Source organism: Papio anubis, chromosome 7 (genome assembly GCF_008728515.1).
Source record: "Papio anubis isolate 15944 chromosome 7, Panubis1.0, whole genome shotgun sequence".
Classification (NCBI taxonomy): Eukaryota; Metazoa; Chordata; class Mammalia; order Primates; family Cercopithecidae; genus Papio; species Papio anubis.
Genome location: NC_044982.1, coordinates 70,726,108 through 70,750,032, shown reverse-complemented (window position 1 = coordinate 70,750,032; position 23,925 = coordinate 70,726,108). Strand labels below are relative to the sequence as shown.

At 40.8% G+C, this 23,925-nt stretch overlaps 1 protein-coding gene and 1 pseudogene across 15 annotated transcripts in view; one reads left to right on the top strand and one right to left on the bottom strand.

Annotated features, from left to right (window-relative positions):
- Positions 1 to 22,328, bottom strand: part of RALGAPA1 (Ral GTPase activating protein catalytic alpha subunit 1) — a 276,848-nt gene extending 254,520 nt beyond the window's left edge. For 10 of the 15 annotated variants that reach the window (XM_021941142.2, XM_021941140.2, XM_021941134.2 and 7 more), the window contains exon 1: positions 21,608 to 22,173. In XM_021941142.2, the coding sequence (XP_021796834.1) occupies positions 21,608 to 21,713 (106 nt within the window). In that variant the 5' untranslated portion in view covers positions 21,714 to 22,173. Of the gene's footprint in view, positions 1 to 21,607 lie in introns of all 15 variants that reach the window. The other 5 variants (XM_021941133.2, XM_021941130.2, XM_021941131.2 and 2 more) reach the window with 1 other exon arrangement.
- LOC108586630 lies at positions 188 to 3,923 on the top strand (annotated as a pseudogene).
- Positions 22,329 to 23,925: the final 1,597 nt, after the last annotated feature.

Genomic DNA, 23,925 nt, shown 5'->3' with positions numbered 1-23,925 from the left:
CAAGGCACAGATCAAATGTCACTGCCCCATGAAGCTTTCTCTGAGCCACTCATTTAGATATGATTCTTCTCTTTTATACTCATAACATGTTTCATATTTGACATGATTCTCTTTTACGATACCATTAACTCTTTTACTCCTTTGCAGTTACCCAAAATTTAGCAAAGTACTGTATCTATTCATTCAAATGGTTCTCAAACTATCTGTGAAGATCAGATCAGATAGAGATCAGATCAGATCCATCATTTTCACATTTCAAGGAACAAGAGACAAGCAAGAACGGGTAATTATTTTTATTAAACACATTTCATAAGAAATGGCGTATTTACAGTAAGTAGCTTATCCCTAAGAACAATTGATGGAAAAGGGAAGACGACTGGGAACCTTGAAGCTACCAACTTAAAAGAATTCACATATAAAAATAACAAATTTTTGGTAACACAAACACACCTCTTATCCTAGTTATTCTATTTTAGGTTTGGGTGGAAAAGGAAAGAGTAATCGTTGCTAGGTGACTTCCTTGCATTTTTTGAAATAAATATCAACAAGAAATTTTATTTCCTTTCATTCATTTAATTCTCCTTTGTTTTCTAACACATAGCTTAAATAATTTTCTAATTTGCCCATTTCTTTTTTTCTTTTCTTTTCTTTTTTTTTTTTTTTGAGACAGGGTCTTGCTGCAGCCTTGACCTCCTGGGCTCGTGATTCTCCTGCCTCAGTCTCCCAAGTAGCTGGGACAACAGGTACATGTCACCACACCCAGCCAATTAAAAAAAAAGAGTTGTAGAGATGGGGGTCTCATTATGTCTCCCAGGCTGGTCTCAAACTCCTGGGCTCAAGCAATCCTCCTGCCTTGGCCTCCCAGAGTGCTGGGATTACAAGTGTGAGTCACTGCACCCAGACCCTAATGTACCCATTTCTAATAAAGACTGAGACAGAAGTATAGAATTTAAAACACATCAAGATCATTCAGGGATTTCTACTCAGTATTTTATTTTATTTTATTTTATTTTATTTTATTTTATTTTATTTATTTTTGAGATGGAGTCTCACACTGTTGCCCGGGCTGGAGTGCAGTGGTGCGATATCAGCTCAATGCAACTTCAGCCTTCTGGATTCAAGCAATTCTCCTGTCTCAGCCTCCTCGGTAGCTGAGATTACAGGCATCCACCACCACGCCCAGCTAATTTTTTGTATTTTTAGTAGAAATGGGATTTCATCATGTTGGCCAGCCTGGTCTCAAACTCCTGACCTCGTGATTTGCTTGCCTCAGCCTCCCAAAGTGCTGGGATTACAGGTTTGAGCCACTGCATCTGGTACTCAATTTGGTTTTTTTTCTTTTTTTTTTTTGAGACGGAGTCTTGCTCTGTCCCCCTGGCTGGAGTGCAGTGGCGCGATCTCGGCTCACTACAAGCTCCGCCTCCCGGGATCACGCCATTCTCCCGCCTCAGCCTCCTGACTAGCTGGGACTACAGGCGCCCGCGACCGCGCCCGGCTAATTTTTTGTATTTTTAGTAGAGACGGGGTTTCACCGTGGTCTCGATCTCCTGACCTTGTGATCCGCCCGCCTCGGCCTCCCAAAGTGCTGGGATTACAGGCGTGAGCCACCGCGCCCGGCCCTCAATTTGTTTTTTTAAGAACAAATTTTACTTCTTAACGTTAAGCAAGTCACAACATCCCTGATTCAATTTTATTTCCTTAAGGTTCCTATGAAAAGTCAAATGATGTTTGAACTTTTTCTGTAAACTGTGGTTCAAATTCATTTTTTCATTCATATTTGAGGTATTATTATTTTTATTTTATATACAGTTAAACCGAAAATCAAAAGTTTTATTTAAAAACAGTGGTTCATGCCTGTAATCCTAGTGCTTTAGGAGGCTAAGGCAGGAGGATTACTTGAGGCCAGGAGTTCAAGACCAGCCTGGGCAACATAGTGAGGGGTGGAGAAGCTGCCCAATTCACAAATTCTTTGTTCAATTAAACTCTGTTTTAATTTGTCTAAAGTTTTTAACAAGGAAGATTATCTTATAACCTCTGCCATAATGTCATAAATATTTTTCAGTTAAAGTCCTGTTTTATATATTTGTTTGTTTTTCTATATTACATTATGGACATTAGTTTATGAACCACATTTCTTTGCACCGATACTTAAGACAACCCAAGGAATGCTGACTTTACATGTCTTTTCTACCACTGTCAGTTGCTTGCTCACGAGTTGCTCACAAAACAGCAATTTTGCTCCCCTCCAACCTAATATATTCATCATGAACTAAATAATATTTACTGAACACTGATTATATGCCAGGCACTATGCTAAGTCTAGGAATATGAACATGAAGACACACATCTGCCCTCAGAAAGACATGTAAATAAATAAATATGTCATAATAAAAAAAATCAAATTACTAGAGGGAAAGATGCATGGTGTACAAAAAGCTCCTATACCCACATGATAGGGAAGACTTCATAGAGGCTATCTATAGATTCTGCCCTGAGATTTTAAAGAGTAGAAGCTTTCAGATATAAGGGTGATGGGAAGGCAGTGGCAGTCTGGTATCATAAATATCATTAGCTATGGCACAGGCATCACAGACTGTACATGTAAAGGATCTAGAACGCACCCTCCTTATAAGAATCTAATGCCTGATTGGTAGTGGCTCAGAACTATAATCCCAGCACTTTGGGAGGCCAAGGTGGGTGGATCACTTGAGGTCAGGAGTTCAAGACCACAACACCCTGGGCAACATGGTGAAATTCCATTTCTACTAAAAATACAAAAAGAGTCAAGGGTGGTGGCACACGCCTGTTGCCCCAGCTACTAGGGAGGCTGAGGCAGGAGAATTACTTGAACCCAGAGAGTGTAGGTTGCAGTGAGCCAAGATCGTCCCACTGCACTACAGCCTGGGTGACAGAGCAAGACCCTGTCTCAAAAAAAAAACATACAAAAAAAACCAAAAAACAAAAAAAACTAATGCCTGATGATCTTCTGAGGTGGAACAGTTTTATCCCGAAACCATTCCTCACCCCTACTGTCTGTAGAAAGACGGTCTTCTATGAAACTGGTCCCTGGTGTCAAAAAGTTTGGGGACCACTGATATAAAGAGTTAGAACAAAAGAGAGCTGGAGGACAGAACACCAGAAAATATCAACATTAAAGGTAGGATTTGGTGATTTGGTTACATAAGAAAAGTCTGGTCAAACACAAAACACCAGGGCTATCACAGGAGCATGGGTGAAGCCACAAATTACATTTCACAGCAGCTCTGGGCCCATGAAGTAGTCAACACGAGCAAAGCTCACCCTCCCGAGTTAAAAAAAATGTATAGACAAGAAGCTAGAATTGACCGGGTGCAATGGCTCATGCCTGTAATCCGAGCACTTTGGGAGGCCAAGGAGGTGGATCACTTGAAGCTGGAGTTTGAGATCAGCCTGGCCAACATGATAAACCCCGTCTCTACTAAAAATACACAAATTAGCTGGCATGGTGGCATGCGCCTGTGGTCCCAGCTACTCCAGAGGCTGAGGCACAAGAATAGCTTGAACCCAGGAGGCAGAGGTTGCAGTGAGCCGAGATCTCACCACTGCACTCCAGCCTGGGTGATGGAGTGAGATTTGTCTCAAAAAATAAACAAAAAACAAAAACAAAAAAAAGAAGTTAGAATTGAAGTTAAACTGTGGCAGACATGTCCAAAGAATATTGTGGGGATCTGACTCCTTTATAAATCTCAAGAGAGATGTGGAGATGGCAACTAGTGGGCAACAATGATACTGGAATGGTGGTAATATGAGGAAATAGTACCAGAGTGTTAGAAACCTTGGAACAGGCCAAGCGTGGTGGTTCACGCCTTTAATCTCAGCACTTTGGGAGGCCGAGGAGGGCGGATTACTTGAGGTTGGGAGTTCGAGACCAGCCTGGCCAACATGGTGAAACCCCATCTTTATTAAAACTACAACAATTAGCCAGGCATGGTAGTGGGCGCCTGTAATCCCAGCTACTCAGAAGGCTGCAGTGGGGGAACTGCTTGAACTGGGGAGGCAGAGGTTGCAGTGAGCCCAGATCATGACACTGCACTCCAGCCTAGGCAACAAGATGACACTGTCTTAAAAAAAAAAGAAAAAAGAAAAAGAAAAAAAAGAAACCTTGGAACAAGTATAAATAATGGTTGTTCAGCAGAGAAATTCAAGTCCCCTCTCCAAAGGGCCAATTTTATTATGATGTAAAAATCAGGTCATGTACATTTTCATATGAAACTTTTTGTTAAACTTTTGTAACAGAAGTGTGCAAAAGGGTAATTGCTTAAATGGAATAGTAGCGTGGTTATGTAAGTGTATCAAATACAGTGAACATGAGAAGTTAAAAGAGCAGTTTCATTATCTATTAAAAGACCTTAAAATGGTAGCAAGAGGTGAAGCAGTCTTAAGATGATAAGCCAGGTATCAAAGTCCTTGATAAACTTAATGAAGTGACCCAGGAGGTTGAGAAATAAGAGCAGTGACAAAGTTTGAAAGATGGTGTGCTCAAGACGCATGCACCCCAAAGCAAGATGAATTTTCAGATGGGTGCTGAAGTATAATAGCAGCAACAGAGGCATAACAGTAGCAATATTACAATAGTAGGAAGTCTGACTTCTTCAGGCATAGGAGAATCCATCACTTATTAGAGTAGGGATACAAGGGGATCTGCATCTTCAGAGGAGAATTAGAATTCAGGTAAGGGCATATGCAACATATGTCTTTCAACTTAACGTGCAAAGTATTTACATTAAAAAAGTATAATCCCAGCACTTTGGGAGGCCGAGGTGGGTGGATCACCTTAAGTCAAAAGTTCAAGACCAGACTGGCCAACATGGCAAAACCCTGTCTCTACTAAAAATACAAAAAAATTAGCCGAGCATTGGTGGCAGGGGCCTGTAATCCCAGCTACAGGGGCCTGTAATCCCAGCTACTCAGGAGGCAGAGGCAGGAGAATCGCTTGAACCTGGGAGGCGGAGGTTGCAGTGAGCTGAGGTTGTGCTATTGCACTCTAGCCTGGGAGACAAGAGCGAAACTCCGTCTCAAAAAAAAAAAAAAAAGTATGGGCCAGGCGCGGTGGCTCACACCTGTAATCCCAACACTTTGGGAGGCCGAGATGGGCAGATCACAAGGTGAGGAGATTGAGACCATCCTGGCTAACACGGTGAAACCCCGTCTCTACTAAAAATACAAAATATTAGCCGGGCGTGGTGGAGGGTACCTGTAGTCCCAGCTACTCGGAAGGCTGAGGCAGGAGAATGGCGTGAACCCAGGAGGTGGAGCTTGCAGTGAGCCTATATCATGCCACTGCACTCCAGCCTGGGCAACAGAGCGAGGCTCCGTCTCAAAAAAAAAAGAAGTATGCATTTGCAACAGTGTCACCTAAAAATCATTTCTATAAGAAACATCTTGAAGAATGTTATTATGCTGCTTTGTTTTTTATATAATTCAAGTACTTCAACACTTAGCTGAAAAGGTAGGCTAGGATCAGATAATAGATTGTCTTAAATACTGGCCAAGGATTTTGTACTGTATTACGTAGGCAACGTGAAGCCATGGAGAGTTTTAGAGCAGTTAGTGACGTGTTCTTTTGTTTTTTTTTTAAAGAGTCTTGCTCTGTTGCTCAGACTGGAGTACAGTGGCACGATTTCGGCTCACTGCAACCTCTGCTTCCTGGGTTCAAGAGATTCTCCTGCCTCAGTCTCCCAGGTAGCTGGGATTACAGGTGCCTGCCACCACACCCAGCTATTTTTTGTATTTTAAGTAGAGACGTGCTTTCACCATGTTGGCCAGGCTGGTCTCGAACTCCTGATGTCAAGTGATCCACCCACCTTGGCCTCTCAAAGTACTGGGATCATAGGTGTGAACCACCATGCCCGGCTAGTGACATGCTCTTAATGTGCTTTAGAAAGATTGCTACAGGACCTGGTTGGGTATGGTGGCTCACACCTGCAATTCTAGCACTTGGGGAGGCCAGGGCGGGTGGATTGCTTGAGGCGCAGAGTTCAAAACCAGCCTGGCCAACATGGTGAAACCCCATCTCTATTAAAAATACAAAAGCTAGCAGGGCATGGCGGTGCATGCCTGTAATCCCAGCTACTCAGGAGGCTGAGACATGAGAATCGCTTGAACCTGGGAAGTAGAGGTTGCAGTGAGTCCATGCCCCTGCACTCCAGCCTGGGCAACAGAGTGAGACCCTGTCTCAAAAAAAAAAAAAAGAAAGAAAGAAAGAAAACAAAAGAAAAGAAAGAAAAAGAAAAGAAAAGAAAAGAAAAGAAAAGAAAAGAAGACAGATTGTGACAGGACCATGTAAGAGATTCAAGACGAAAAAAAAAAAAAGACCTGCATAGAGAGATCAACTAGTAAGTTGCTGCAAAAGTTCAAGCAAGAAACAATAAAAATTTAAACTAAAGAAATGATGGAAGAACAGAGAGAAAAGGAACAGATTCAAATATTATTATAAAGCCAGAAAAGAACAGGAGTGGGCTGGGAGATGTGAAGTTGTCCCACAGACATTTCAAACTCCAGCTGGAGTCTCAACATAAATTATTTATCTTTTTCTACCGCATTGTTAAAGATGAAAGTTTCTTGTCTTAGTAACCTATGACGAGAGGATGGTGATGCTATTTATTAAAGTAGACGTATTAATCACCTATTCTGCTATTTTCTCCAAGGTCTAGTTCTATGATGTGTACCCTTCAGTGAGAAGAGACATTAGATCTCACACACACACACACACACACACACACATACACACACAGTGAATAAATTTAGAATTAAAAAAAGTTTTAACCAAAAACAATAACAACAAATGGATGCTTTCTTTTCTAAGATACTGAAAGCTTGTAACCCAACACATTTCTCTTTCCACCCTAGGTACCAGGAAATCTAAGAACAAAATTCAATGCCTTATTGCTGTAATCAGCTCATCTCTGAAAACTGATGTTTCCTTTAAGTGATGGCTATTCAGTTGTTGCTTGTTTTATCATTAATTGTTCTATTCCACATTTTATTCAATCCTATAAGCCACGTAAAATCCTTCAGATGCAATAAAATCCTTAATAAATAAAATGTTAATACAATGACAATTTACAATATTTGAAAAAGCTTGTTCTATTAAGGTCAATCAGTAACACTATTTATGTCAATAATCTGCAAAGTAAATCAATTCTTCATAAATACATAAAGTAGTTCAATGAGGTCAAATTCATTTTTCAAATCAGACAGATTCAAATTAAAGAACATATATTACATTATATACAAATTAAAGAATGTTAAAGCATCTAATGTCATGCATACAGGATTACTTACTAACACTATACATCAAACTCTTTAAAAATAATCAAGTTTGACTGGGCACAGTGGCTCACGCCTATAATCCCAGCACTTTGGGAGGTCGAGGCGGTCAGATAACTTGAGCTCAGGAGTTCAAGACCAGCCAGAGCAACACAGGGAAATCCCCATCTCTATATAAATTTATTTTATATACATCTGAATATATGTGTGCACACACACACACATATAGTTAGTTGGTTTATTTTTATAGGCAGGTTACAGTTCACACATTCTTAGATTTTCAGCCAAATCTGATAATCCATACTATTTTGTTTGTTTGTTTGTTTTTGTTTTGTTTTGAGACAGAGTCTCACTCTATTACCCAGGCTGGAGTGCAGTGGCGCCATGTGGGCTCACTGCAAGCTCCGCCTCCCGGATTCTCCTGCCTCAGCCTCCCGAGTAGCTGGAACTACAGGCGCCTGCCACCATGCCCGGCTAATTTTTTTGTATTTTTAGTAGAGAAGGGGTTTCACCGTATTAGCCAGGATGGTCTCGATCTCCTGACCTCGTGATCTGCCCACCTCAGCCTCCCAAAGTGCTGGGATTACAGGCATGAGCCATCACACCCAGCCAATCCATACTATTTTTAAGTCATTTATTTAATAAACATATACAATTTATATTTATGTATTACCATTTATACCTACTGAATACTTTCTAAGTAAAGATATTTTACTCAAAAAGATATTTCTTTGTGAACCCATAAATACATTCAAGCTTAGAGAAAGACAAACATTTTTCACTAATCAATTTATGACAACAAATTCCTTCTCTAAATATAAAAAAGTAAAAAATGGGGACAAAGTTGTTTGGTATAAAGCCAATGTTCAGTCTCCTTTATTTAAGAGAACCTCTTATTATCAGCAACTGATGTCCAGTGTCTTGAAAACTGTTGCTTTTTCCGTGTGTGTTATTTTAATTGTTTCAGCATGTATAGACATCAGGTGAGGAAAGTGATTCCTGAAAGACAGCAAACAAACAAGGTATGCCCTATGACCACTCCAGCTTACTGCCTTAGGACAGCTTCTAAGTCAAGGCGAGAGGAAAGCAAATCCAGGTGGACACAGCAAATTCCATGAATTAAGAAAGTGAAGCCGAGCACCCAGGAAGACCAAGGCAATCAGAGTTCACAGAACACAGCACCAAGGAGGAGACAGCTACACACAGAGAGAATCCAGGAGACTATAGAGAGTCCCCTTTAAGTATGATGATAGTATACTTATGAGGAAACTACTCAAGACAGAAGAACCATGCTGAAGTATTGGAGGGAGCAGTACCAGGTGCTCACACAGGACTGGGAACAGTGCTTGTTCCCAAAAGCTGGACTATAAAAATAAAATCTCATAATTTGTGGGGCATTGGGTCAAATACTGAGGAAGGTATTGCCTTATACTAGACAATAATTAACCCAAAATGGACCCACCCAACAAATCATAAAAGCAAGACCCAAAATAATAAAACTGTTTTCAAATAACTTAACTGTATCCCGGAAAAAAGCTCAAGAATTTATAGCCACCGCACACGGTGGCTCACACCTGTAATCCCAGCGCTTTGGGAGGCCAAGGTGGGCAGATCACTTGAGCCCAGGAGCTTGAGGCCAGCCTGGGCAACATGGCAAAACCCTATTTCTCTACAAAAAAAAAAAAAAAAAAAAAATTAGCTGGGTGTGGTGGCACACACCTGTAGTCCCCAGCTACTCGGGAGACTGAGGTAGGAGGATCGTTTGAGCCCAGGAGGTCGTGACAGACTGAGATCCTGTCTCCAAAAGCAAAACGAAACAAAAAAAGAATTTATAGAAATAGAAAAATACCCAAAATATATTGCTTTTATGATTTGCTGGGTGGGTCCAAAATATAAGAAAGTAAAATTCAGAATATCAGATAGCCAAAAGTTACCAGGTACACAAAGAATCAGGAAAACAAACCAGGATAAGGAAGGAGGATAATAAACTGAAATTCTAGAATTGAAAGAGATGTCACAATTAGTAGAGAAGTATATTAACTGTATTCAATATGTTCAAAAAGTTAAGAAGACATATAGATGATATAAAACAAGGCCCAAGATGAACTAGATAAAAACTACAATTTCTGAGATAAAAAATCAACTAGACAGAATGGCAGAAGAAAAGATTAGTGAACTTGAAGACATAGCAATAGAAACTATCCAAGATGAAACACACAGAGGAAAAAAATCCAAAACATGAAAAAAAATCAGTAAACTATGAGACTTTCCAATATACCAATAATACTTCTTAATAATCTAATATTAATATTCCCTAATACGGTAGTAAATAGAGTTCTAAACATAAAGGGGGAGAAAGAAGTGAAAAATAATGACCAAAATTTTTCCAAGTTTGATGAAAACTATAAACCCACAAATCCAAGAAGCTCAATGAACCTTAAGCCAAGAAATATGAAAAAAACTAACCAAGGTTCATGATAATCAAATTCCTCAATATCAGTGATGAAGAGGTCTTAAAAGCACCCAGAAAAGAAAATGACATCTTCCATAAAAAGTAAGATACAGATAATAGCAGACTTCTTATCAGAAACAATACAAACGAGAAGACAGTGGAGTAAAATCTTTAAAGAACAAAGGGAAAAAAGCCATCAACCTAGAATTCTAAAGAGAACAAAAGTATCTTTTTTTTTTTTGAGATGGAGTCTCGCTCTGTCGCCTAGGCTGGAGTGCAGTGGCGCGATCTCAGACCTTGGCTCTCTGCAACCTCTGCCTCCCGGGTTAAAGCAATACTCCTGCCTCAGCCCCCCCAGTAGCTAGGACTACAGGCACCTGCCACCACACTCGGCTAATTTTGTGTATCTTTACTAGAGATGGGGTTTCACCGTGTTAGCCAGGATGGTCTCGATCTCCTGACCTCGTGATCCACCCACCTCGGCCTCCCAAAAGTATCTTTAAAAAAGAAGCCAAGGGCGGGCGCAGTGGCTCACGCCTGTAAACCCAGCACTTTGGGAGGCTGAGGCGGGAGGATCACAAGGCCAAGAGATCAAAATCATTCTGGCCAAAATGGTGAAACCCCATCTCCACTAAAAATACAAAAAATAGCTGGGCGTGGTGGTGTGCGCCTGTAGTCCCAGCTACTCAGGAGGCTGAAGCAGGAGAATCACTCGAACCCAGGAAGCAGAGGTTGCAGTGGGCTGAGATCATGCTACTCACTCCAGCCTGGTGAAAGAGCGAGACTCCGACTCAAAAAAAGAAAAAAAAAGATGCCAAAGTAAAGACTTTTTCAGACAAACAAAAGCATAAAGAATCCATCACATACAGAGGAGGGGGAATAAAGAAAGGTTGGCTAATGCATATAAACATACAGTTAGTTAGAAGGAATAAATTCTGTCATTTGATAACATGGTAGGGTGACTATATAGTTAACAATATATTGTATATCTCAAAATAGCTAGAAGAGGCCGGGCGCGGTGGCTCACGCCTGTAATCCCAGCACTTTGGGAGGCCAAGGAGGGCGGGATCACCTGAGGTTGGGAGTTCGAGACCAGCTTACCAACATGGAGAAACCCTGTGTCTACTAAAAATACAAAAGTAGCTGGGTGTGATGGCACATGCCTGTAATCCCAGCTACTTGGGAGGCTGAGGCAGGAGAATTGCTTGAACCCAGGATGCGGAGGTTGCAGTGAGCTGAGATCGCATCACTGCACTCTAGCCTGGGCAACAAGAGCAAAACTACGTCTCAAAAAAAATTTAAAAAAAGCTAGGAGAGACTTTTTTTTTTGGAGACAGGGTCTTGCTCTGTCATCCAGGCTAGAGTGCACTGGCATGATCACGGCTCACTGCAGCCTCGACCTCCTGGGCTCAAGCAATCCTCCTACCTCAGCCTCTCAAGTAGCTGGGATCACAGGTGGCTGCCACCACATCTGTGTAATTTTTGTACTTTTTGTAGAGGTAGGGTTTTGCCTTGTTGCCCAGGATGGTCTTGAACTCCTGGGCTCAGGCAATCCACCAGCCTCAGCCTCCCAAAGTGCTGGGATTACAGGTGTGAGCCAACACGCTCGGCTTTTTTTTTTTCCCTCTGAAACAGGGTCTTGGACTGTCGCCCAGGCTAGTGTGAAGGGGCATGAACAAAGCTGACTGTAGGCAGCCTCAATCTCCTGGACTCAAGCAATCCCATCATCTCAGCTTCCTGAAACACTGGGACCACAAGTGCATGCCACAATACCTGGCTAATTTTTTAAATTTACTGTAGAGACAGGATCTTGCATTGTTGTCCAGGCTGGTCTCAAACTCCTGGGCTCAAGCAATTCTCCTGCCTTGATCTCCCAAAGTGCTGGAATTCCAGGCATTATCTACCATGCCCAGCCTGTAAGAGAAGACTTGAAATGTTTCCAGCACAAATAAATAATAAATGTTCAAGGTGGTGAATATCCTAAATACCTGGATTCAAGCACGATATATTGTATGCATGTATCAAAATGTCACATGTATCCCATAAATACGTACAAATTATGTATCCAAAAAAATTTTTTTAAGAATCTATTACCAGCAGATTATCATCACAGAAAAAAATGTTAAAGGCAGTCCTTCACACAGAAACAAAATTATACTGAATAGAAATATCGGCTGGGCATGGTGGCTTATGCCCGTAATCCCAGCACTTTGGGAGGCCCAGGCAGGCGATCACTTGGGGTCACGAGTTCGAAACCAGTCTCGCCAACACAGCAAACTTCATCTCTACTAAAAATACAAAAAAAAAAAAGAAATTAGCCAGGTGTAGTGGCACATGCCTGTAATCCCAGCTATTTTGCAGGCTGAGGCACAAGAATCGCTTGAACTCAGGAGGTGGAGGCAGTAGTGAGCCAAGATTGTACCATTGCACTCCAGACTGGGCGACAGAGCAAGGCTCTGTCTCAAAAAAAAAAAAAAAAAAAAGTATGCAAAGAAATGAAGAGCACTGGAAATGGTACTACATGGGTAAATATGAGACTTTTTATTATTTAAAAATCTTTAAAAGATCACTGCTTGTTTAAACAAAATAATATAGTGTATGGCTGATAACAGGATAAGTAAAATATATGACAACAAAAGCATAAAAGTTGGGTGGAGAAATGGAATTAGATTCTTATAAGGTTCTTATACTACATGGGAAGTGGTATAATATCACTTAAAGGTGTATACTCTGGCAAGTTAAAGATGTATACCATAAGCTGAGCACGGTGGCTCACATGTAATTCCAGCACTTCAGGAGGCTGAGGAGGGCAGATTACCTGAGGTCAGAAGTTCGAGACCAGCCTGGCCAACATGGGGAAACCCCATTTCTACTAAAAATACAAAAATAAGCCGGGCATGGTGATGCGTGCCTATAATCCCAGTTACTTGGGAAGCTGAGGCAGGAGAATCACTCGAACCTGGGAGGCGGAGGTTGCAGTGAGCCAAGATTGCACACTGCACTCCAGCCTGGGTGACAGAGTGAGACTCAGTCTTGGGAAACAAAACAAAACAAAAATAGATGTACACTATAAATCATAAAGCAATCACTGAAATAATAAATCAAGGGAAAAGAATCATAAAATTTGCTCAACTAATTCAAAAGAAGGGAGAAAAAAGGGAACTAAGGAACAGACAGGTCAAACAGAAAACCAACAGAAAGATGACAAACTCAAACCTAACCATATCAACAATCATGTTAAATGTAACTATCCAAACATCTCGATTAAAAGGCATAATTAGGTTAGATAAAAAAAAGACCCAACCATATGCTGCCAACAATATAAACCCACTTCAAATATAAAAACACAAGTAGATTTAAAAGATGGTAATATATATATCCTGCTAACACTAATCAAATGAAAGTGGCAATGGCTATATTAATATCAAAGTAGATTCCAAAGCAAAGATTATTACCAGGGAGAAAGGTATCATTTCAAAATGATAAAGGAGTCAATTCATCAAAAAGAAATAATCCTAAAGGTTTAGACAACCAATGACAGAGCTTCAAAATATATGAAGCAAATACTGATAGAAGTTCAAAAGAAAATAGACAAAACCCACAATTACAGTGAGAAACTTCAACACTCTTCTCTGAATACTTGATGAAAACAACCAGACAGAAATTCATTAAGGACAGAGAAGACTTGAACAACACTAACAAGCAACTCGTCCTAATTGACATTTTTCAAACACTTAACCCACCAAGAGCAGAATATATATTCCTTTCAAGTGCATAAAGGAAATTTATCAAGTTAAAACATCTCTGGACCATCAAACAAATTTCATTAACTTTTAAATAATTCGGGTCACAAAAAATAATGTTTTCTAACTACATTGGAATTGAATTTGAAATCAATAACCAAAAGGTATCTGAATAATCTACAAATATTTGAAGTTAAAGAACAGACTTGTATATAACCCATGGATTAAAAAACTCAAAAGGAAAGTTAGAAAGTATTTTGGAAATAAATGAAAATGAAAATACAAAATATCCTAAGTTGTGAGATGCCAGTTAGGGGAAAATTTTTATCACTAAATGCCTATAGTAGAAAGAAGAACAGTTTCAAATCAATAACCACAGTTTACCATTTATGAAACTACAAAAAGAGCAAATTAAACTAAACTAAGCAGAAGAAAGAAAATAACAAAGACTGCTGGGCATGGTAACTCATGCCTGTAATCCCGGCATTTTGGGAGGCCGAGGCATGTGGATCACTTGAGGTCAGGAGTTTGAGACCAGCCTGGCCAGCATGGTAAAACCTCGACTCTACTAAAAATACAAAAATGAGCCAGGCGGGGTGGCGCACGCCTGTAGTCCTAGCTACTTGGAAGGCTGAGGCAGAGAATCGCTTGAACCCGGGAGGCAGAGGTTGCAGTGAGGCAAGATTGTGCCACTGTACTCCAGCCTGGGTGACAAGAGCGAAACTCTGTCTCCTACCTCCCACCTACAAAAATAAAAAAGAAAATAGCAAAAACCAAAGCAGATATCAAGGAACCTAAACACACACACACACACACACAGAAAAATCAATAAAACCAAAAGATGGTTCTTTAGAAGATCAATAAAAGTGGTAAGACTCTAGTCAGGCTGATCAGGAAAAGAAAGACAAATTATCAGACAAGAAATGAGAAAGATAACATTACCATGGGTCCTACTAGATATATACATACACACACACATTTGAGAGTCCCGCTCTGTTGCCCAGGCTGGAGTACAGTGGCATAATCTCAGCTTACTGCAACCTCTGCCTCCTGGGTTCAAGTGATTCTCCTGCCTCAGCCTCCCTAGTAGCTGGGACTACAAGCATGAGCCACAAGGTCCGGCTACTTTAGTATTTTTAGTTCAGACAGGATTTCAGCATGTTGGTCAGGCTGGTCTCCAACTCCTGACCTCAAGTGATCCACCCGCCTTGCCCTCCCAAGTGCTGGGATTACAGGCATGAGCCACTACGCTCGGACATGAATCCTATAATATTAAAAGGATAATAAGAGAGTATAATGAATAATTTATACCTATAAATTTGACAACTTAGATGAAATCTTCTGTTTATATCAACAGAAACAGAAAAGCATTCAATAAGTCCAACATCCATTCCTGATGTTAGATTCCTGGGAATTCTATTCCTGGGAAACCCTCAGCCAACCAGGAATAGAATGAAACTCTCTAAACCTGATAAAGGGCATCTACAAAAAACCTACAGTTAGTATCATACTATACAGTGAAAAAAATCAATCGATTGCTTTACCCCTAACATCAAGAACAAGATGAGACTGCCCACTCTCATTACTTCTAGTCTATGTCATACTGGAGGTTCTAGTCACTTCAGTAAGGCAAGAAAAAAAAAACAAAAGGCATCCAGATTGGAAAGGAAGAAGTAAAACTATATTTGTAGACTGATTCTCTATGAAAAATATCCAAAAGAATCTACAAAAAACTAACAGAACTTGCTGGGCACTGTAGCTCACACCTGTAATCCCAGGACTTTGGGAGACCGAGGCAGGTGGATCACGAGGTCAGGAGTTCAAGACCAGCCTTACCAACATGGTGAAACCCCGTCTCTAGTACAAATACAAAAATCAGCCAGCCTTCGTGGTGCGTGCCTATAATCCCAACCACTCAGTAGGCTGAGGCAGGAGAATTGCTTGAACCTGGGAGGCGGAGGTTGCAGTGAGCCAAGATCATGCCACTGCACTCCAGCCTGGGCGACAGAGTGAGACTCTGTCTCAAAAAAATAAATAAATAACAGAACTAAGTCAGTTCAGCAGGTTTGTAGGACATAAGCTCAATATACACAAATCAATGGTATTTCCCGATATGAGATCCAATCAGAAATAGATATAAAGGTAACATTTATAAAAGATCAAAGTAGAAAATATTTAGGGATAAGTCTGACAAAAGATGTGTAAGACCTGCACACTGAACTACAAAACACTGCTGAGAGAAATTAAAGAAGTCTTAAGTAGGTGGAGAAACGCCTTGTTCATGAATCAGTGTATTCAATATTGTCAATTTTCCCAAACTGATCTACAGATTCAACATAATCCCAATCAAAATCCCAATAGGTTTTTTGGTGGTGGTGGTGGTGGGTTTTTAAGAAATTGACCACCTTTTAAAAAAAAAAAAAAAGACAGAGTGTCAGTCACTGTGTCACCCAGGCTGGAGTGCAGTGGTGCCATCACGGCTCATTGCAGTCTCGACCTTCCAGGCACATGTGATCCTCTCACCTCAGCCTCCCAGGTGGCTGGGATCCCAGGCACACACTACCAAGCTCAGCTTTTTTTCTTTTTCTTTTTCCTTTTTGGAGAGATGGGGTTTCAGCACGTTGTCCAAGCTCAAGCTGGTCTCAAACTCCTAGGCTCAAGCAATCTGCCCACCTCAGCCTCCCAAAGTGCTAGGATTACATGTGTGAGCCACCACACCAAGCTCAACAAATTTTAAAGTTCATATGGAAATGTAAAGGACCTGGCATTTGGGGAAAAAAAGAAACTTTGAAAAGGAAGAACAAAGTGGGAGGGACAACACTACTTGATTTCAAGATTTATTATAAAGTTACAGTAATCAAACACTGTGGTACTGGCACCAACGAAGATAAACAGATCACTGGAACAAAATAGAGTCCAGAAATAGGCCCACACATATTTCTGGAAAACTAAGTTTTGGCAAAAGTACAAAGGCAATTCAGTAAAGATAGTCTTTTTCAACAAACAGAGCTGCAACAACTGGATATCCAAATGCAAAAACATAAACTTCAAGCCACCTCATACCATAGCTTAAAACTCAAGATGAATCACAGAGCAAAATAGATTCTAAAACTGTAAAACTTCTAGAAAAAAGCAAGAAGAAAATCTTTGTGAGCATGGGTTAGGCAAAGATTTTAGATACAAAATCAAAAAGCAAAAACCATAAAGAAAAAATTGACATATAGACAGTAAAAATTAAGCATTTCTGCTTCTTCAAAGAAACTTCTTCAAAGAAAACTTTAAGAGAATGAAGAGACACTCCAAAGACTGGGAAAAAAAACTTTGCAAATCATGTGTCTGATAAATCTGTATCCAGAATATAAAGAACTTTCTTTTTCCTTTTTTGAGAGTCTCACTCTGTCACCCAGGCTGGGGTGCAGTTGCACAATCTCGGCTCACTGCAAACTTCCACCTCCCAGGTTCAAGCAATTCTGCCGTCTCAGCCTCTTGAATAGCTGGATTACAGGCGTGTGCTACCACACCTGGTTATTTTTAGTAGAGACGGGGTTTCACCATGTTGGCTGGGCTGGTCTCGAACTCCTGACCTCAAGTGAGCCACCTGCCTCGGCCTTCCAAAGTGCAGAGATTACAGGCATGAGTCACTGCACCTGGCCTAAAGAACTTTCAAAACTGAATTAAGAAAGCAAAAAACTTAATTAAAAAACATGTAAAAGATTTAAACACAAACTCATCAAAGAAGTTATACAACGGCAAACAAGTACAATAAAAAGATATCTGAGGCCTGGCACAGTGGCTCACGCCCGCCTGTAATCCCAACATTTTGGGAGGCCAAGGTGGGCCGATCACCTGAGTTCAGGATTTCAAGACCAGCCTGGCCAACACGGCAAAACCCCATCTCTACTAAAAGTACAAAAATTAGCCAGGCATGGTGGTACCCACCTGTAATCCCAGCTACTTGGAGGCTGAGGCAGGAGAATTGCTTGAACCCAGGAGGTGGAGGGTGAGGTGAGCTGAGATCTCGCCACTGCACACTGCACTCCAGCTTGGGAGACAGGGCAAGACTCCATCTCAAAAAAAAAAAAAGGAGATTTGGTATCAAGGAACTACTAATTATAACTAGTACACACTTAAGAGTGGCTGAGTGGCTGAAATTAAGACTGGCCATACTGATTGGTGCTGGTGGTGCATATGTGTAGGAACTGGAACTCTCATCACTGCTGGTGAGTATGTAAAATGGTGAAAAACAATTTGACCATCTCTTACAAAGCTAAATGTACAACTGCCATATGATCCGGACATTTCCATCCTAGGTATTTATCCAAGAGAAATAAAGCATAGGTCTTTCACAGCAGCTTTATTTGTAACAGCCAAGAACAACCCATATTTCCATCAACAGGTGAATGGATTTAAAAACTGTGAATAATGGCAGGCGCGATGGCTCACACCTATAATCCCAGCACTTTGGGAGGCTGAGGCAGGCGGATCATGAGGTCAGGAGTTCAAGACCAGCCTGACCAACATGGTGAAACCCTATCTCTACTAGAAATAAAAAAAAAAAAAAGACCGGGCGCAGTGGCTCATGCCTGTAATCCCAGCACTTTGGGAGGCTGAGGCAGGTGGACTGCCTGAGCTCAGGAGTTCAAAACCAGCCTGGGCAACACAGTGAAACCCCGTCTCTACTAAAATACAAAAAAAAAAAAAAAAAAAAAAAATTAGCCTGGCATGGTGGCGCGGCGCCTGTAATCCCAGCTACTCAAGAGGCTGAGGCAGTGGTTGCAGTGAGCCAAGATCACGCCTGGGTGACAGAGTGAGACTCCATCTCAAAAAAAAACCAGAAGAAATCAAACATAAAATGACCATACAGGATAATTCCATTTATATACTGTATAATCCCATTTATATAAAACCCTAGATAATGCAAACTAATCTAGGGTGACAGCAGTTTACTGGTTGCTCAGCAAAGGTGGGAGAGTGCAACTGGGATGGGAGAAAGATATTACAAAGGGGCATGAGAAAACTTTGGGAGGTTATACATACTTACACACATATATATATATATATATATGTACGCGCACATATTTTTTTTCTTTTTTTTTTTTTTCCTGAGACGGAGTCTCGCTCTGTTGCCCAGGCTGGAGTGCAGTAGCGTGATCTTGACTCACCACAACCTCCGCCTCTGGTGTTCACGCAATTCTCCTGCCTCAGCCTCCCAAGTAGCTGGGACTACAGGTGTGTGCCACTATGCCTGATTTTTAATAGAGACGGGGTTTCAGTGTGTTGGCCAGGCTGGTCTTGAATTCCTGACGTCGTGATCCGCCCACCTCAGCCTCCCAAAGTACTGGGATTACAGGCGTGAGCTACGGCACCCAGCTGATTATACATATATTATCCTGATTGTCACTATCTATATATTGGATATTTTAAATCTTTGTTATGATGGTTTCGTGAGATATACATATGTAAAAATTATTCAATTATGTACTTTAAATATGTGGAATTGACTATGTGCCAATTATACCTCAATAAAGCTGTCAGAATTATTTAACAATAAATAATATATTTTTAGCTAAATAAGCACTTATCTTTTTATTTTTACATCAAGAGGACAGAACTGTTAGCTTTAAAGTAAAACAAAACTAACATTTAGTCAATACCCACTACATGCCAAACATTATGTTAGCCAATTTACATGTGCTAATTTATAGTATCATTACCATTACTTGTAAAATGGGTGAGAGGGGGTAGGTAGAAAGGACAACAGCTTTAGAAACCAGACAAGGCTTTTTTTTCTGTTTTAAGAAAACCCTGACTTTAGTTTCTACAAATCAAGTATGTAATAATATCAATAAACATACCAGATTTAAATCTAAATCCTCAGAGTCAAGTTCTATAAATTTAACTTGGATTGTCCTACAGTGGGAACACATGCCAGGAAAAAAGTTTACAGCGGATATTTAAATTATGATTATGTTCTCATACATATGGATGCACTGAATCCTCCTGTAAGTACCCTGAGTGAATGGCAGTTCTGTTTGGTCCCATATGAACTATGGGACCAAACAAAAATCAAAAGCTTGTGTAACTGGCAATACTCAATTACTCTGCAAACTAGTTTCCTCATTGTGTTTACCTTATTTAAAACCTGTACCTTCTTCCAAAAAAGACTGAAATTGGCTTTTCCATCTGCAAAATCAAATACCTGACTGGCAGACCTCTAAAAGACACTAGTTTTTGTCATTCTACTTTGTCTCATTCGTTTTCTTAGAAATTACATTAAGTGTATTTGAAACAAAATAACGACAACAATAAAAGACTTGTTTTATTTTCAAACCAAGCAAGCTAAGTCCTACAAAATACCTTGTATGTGTGACCTCTCTCTTAATTTATCTTTTAATTTTCCATGTCTCCCAGACGGAAAAAAACTCTATGGCAAAAAAGTATACATAAATAATTCCTTAACCATTCTATAAATAAAGTATAGCCCTTAATTTAGGAAATCTCAATACTTTATTGGAACTCAACTTTATAGCTGTGCCTAACCTACAGCTTATCCCAAGTAGGTGTCAAGCTCCATTAAGTGTTCAATTTCAAATTGCCATTACCTGTGGTCCCTCTCCTGCATTCACATATTAACTTTCTGTGTCCTATTCTCAGCTAAATCTTTATTTCAATGGCTTAATTCTCAAGTAGAATGAAAACAAAAAGATCACAATCTCCACTATATTTAGAAGCTTTATATTTTCTTGAAAACTGAGCTTTTTATAGCTCTAAACTGGATTAACTGCTTTCTTACTACTCCACTGGAATAAATACAATTTACTTGTGACAAAGATTAGCTGTCATAAATGTAGAAACAGTAAAAAAAACAAACTAGAGACACAAATCTGGGTTCCAGTTCTGACTCAGCCTCCTAGTAGCTGGCTGACTACTTGATGTTTCCAAACTTCAGCTTTTTTGTTTGTAAAAAATGGAGAATAATAATACCTACCTATAGAGTTACTGCAAGGATTATCATAATTTACGTGAAATCACTGTAAACAGTAAAGCATCATAGAAATGGGTAATATTGGTGGTATCCTGGTGGTATGAGTAAACAGTAGACTAGAGAAACATGTACCTCAAATAAGGGACTTACTTTTTTCACTAAATAAACATCACTTTCCAAAACAAATACGCATCAGGAAGACAGCTCGAGATAAACTCTGAACTAGGATTCAGGCATCTGGATGAATGCATCTTCTTCAGCCAGTTCTACCATTAACTCTACGTATCAACACAGGCAAAAACTTTCCTTTTCATCTCAAATGTCTTCATCTAAAAAATCCATTTATTGGACCAGAAGTTCCGTAAGTATTATAACAACCCTTACCAGCCTACCAAATGACTAAGTATTCAAAAGAGTCGATTAACATTATATTCAAAACTTAGAGCACTGTTTGGTCTACCAGCAAAACAGAACTTAAGGGCAGACGACGGTACAAAAAATTTTTTTTTAATTAAATAAAAATAGAATTATATACAATTCTCGAGAAGCAAAGGATGAGATAAACTACCTATAATAGTTCTCCCTCTAAATGACTAGTGATGAACAAGGTGCATTAACAAAAGGGCGGGGCTCCTTCCCACAGCTTTTTGGGAACCACCCACTTCCCAAAGAGGTGTGACTGCTTCCTCCTTGTCTTCATCTGCCAAGAAACTTGAAAGATTAAGGTTTATATTGTCTGAGAAAGGATTTTATTTTTCTTTTTACTTGGGTGGGGTTGGCAGTAGTCATCTGGCAAACATATCCTATAAACACCATTATCCACAATGCCAGGTCTCCCCGCAAAGTCTTAAAGATCTAAGTTTTTACAGTAATACCAATTTTAAAAAATGAATTCAGACTATTAACTCAAAATTAGATATTCCTGCGTTAACCGTAATTAGTGCTGCCAACTGCCAAGTTTTCGCTTCTCCGAATTATTCACCCTCCCGCGTCTCCGCAGAGGCTACGATTTGCCCTCTCCTGCACCGCGCCAGGTCCCGAGGGAGAGTCCGCAGGGGCTCCCAGGAAAGGGAAGGCCAGGCAACCCAGGCCTCGGCGCTGCCACCCCTTGCTCCTCACCGATGACGATGCGCAGGTGCTTGAGGCGAGTCAGTGCGTCCTTCTTGGTGTCCAGCACCTTCTGGGTGGACTTCTTCACGTCCCCGTGCGGCTTCTTGGAGAACATCCTGCCGCTGCCACTGCCACTGCCACTGCCACAGCCGGCTCCCAGCCGGGTCCCGGCGGCAGAAAGTGGAGGGAGTGGGCGGGGAGGAGACTAGCCGAAGCGCCTCATTAGCTCCCCAGCCTTGCGGGCCAGGGCAGAGCCGACTCCTCCCCGATCCAGACCAGGGCCGCCACCTCCACCAGCCTCGCGCCGCGGCTCCAAGGCACCTCCGGCCCCGGCTCCAATATGGCGGATCCCTCTCCCGGCCCTGCACGGAGCGAGATAGACCCGGGCGGGCCGCCTGCAGCCGCCGCTCGTCTCCAGCGGCCGCCGCTCGCCGCCACAGGCCGGGGCCCCGGACCCAGAGCCACGGAGGTGGAGCTCTCGGCGGCAGCAGCACAACTCTCTCCCTGAGGCCCCCTTAAGGTTGAAGCTTCTTTAGCAGCTTACACCCTGCAGAGGCCGAAACGGAGACGAGTGTGGTAGTGATGGGGTTTCACGACTCTGCCGTCGGTGGCGAACGGTGTCCGTGGCAACCGCCTTCTGACGTCAAGGGTTCTTGACGTCATGCCAGCATGAGATCACCCGTGGCACTCCCCGCCTTGGTTTCCTGTGTAAGCAGCCAAAGGAGAATCTCAAGAAAGGCAAGGAAGGTAGTTACTGCGTGCTCCATTGTAAGCAAAATGATAGTAATAAGAAAAGAGAAGTAATCTTTATTAAATATGTCCATGATTTATCTTTGAAAATGTGCATAAGTTGTTGTGGCCACCAGATCCTCTAGCAGAAAGATAAACGAAGCTACAGTTGGGCAATTTATTCTGTCCTAAATCTATTACTAATAATATTTCCTGCACTATGTATGTGATTTTTTTCATATTTTTTCTGTTTGCTGTATCATATCCCTGTTTTTTGCCGCAAACGACTTGACAACAGAAAGGCTTAAGCAGAGCTATCTAGGTTTTTAAAATAAAAGTAATCTTGCTTTCCTTTTTTTATTGTGCTTTTAAAAATCTTTTCCCTATCTGCACCCCACATAAAGATGAATATGTTGTCAGTTTTTCCTCTGCAAAGAAAAATTCAAGATTCTTATTGCATTGATGGAGTCATCTGAAGAATCTGCAATAGCTGAAAAAAATCCGTGAAATTCTGAATGACATAAATTGAAATTTTTATTGGTACCTTTTTTTTTTTTTTTCTTTTTCTTTCCAGACAGGGTCTCTGTCGCCCAGGCTGAAGTGCAGTGGTGCGATCTTGGCACACTGAAGCCTCAGCCTCCCAGGCTCAGGTGATGCTCCCACCTCAGCCTACCGAGTAGCTGGGACCACAGGCGCGCGCCACCACATGCAGCTAATTTTTGTGTTTTTTGTAGAGACAGGGTTTCGCCATGTTGCCCAAACTGGTCTAAAACTCCTAGACTCTAGTGATCCGCCCGCCTCAGCCTCCCAAACTGCTGGGATTACAGGCGTGAGGCCACTGCCCCGATCAGGAAACTTTCCTCCACAAAATAATTTGATGAAGAGTGAGTTTGTTTGTTTGAAGAACTGTTTCCTTCTTTATTCTCACCCATAGCAATAGACTTGTCCAATGAAATATGCGATTAACAGAAAAGTAACAAAATCAGCAAAGAAGAGAGATGTAAGGCATTTGCCAGAATTATGTTAAAATATAGTACTTTGCTTAATGGTAGCTTGTTTCAACAACAATCCTATATTTTTTAAAGTACAAAAAATTTATTCAGTTTCTCCATGTATGGTTTGTTTGTATCATCAAACTTACAAACCATACAAGTTTTGAGGAAGCTTATAACATAATAGAAAAATAAGGGGATTGTTCAAGAGATTTTAGTTCTAGTTCCTCTCAGCACCAGTTTTCTTATTAATAAAATCAAAATAAGGTCTGTCCCTCACAGTTTCATGAAATTTAGGCTATAATACAGTGTTTTCAAGCATGATCTTTAGAATGACATAGACTTAAATTAGACATTCTGTTTTTTACTTGCAAGGATTTACTTGCTCTCGGGCCCTTGGCATGTAGTTCAGTCTCAGCCTCATTTTCCTCATTTGTAAACTACATCAGTGATTGTGATAATTAGGTGAGAAAAATATTGAAAGTTACTTCTATAATGACACATCTCATAACATTCTTTTCCTTCATAGAATTTAAGTAGAGTAATTTGTGTAACTGTTTAAAGATTCGCTCTTTCATGAGATTGTAAACTCCCTGAGGACAGAGA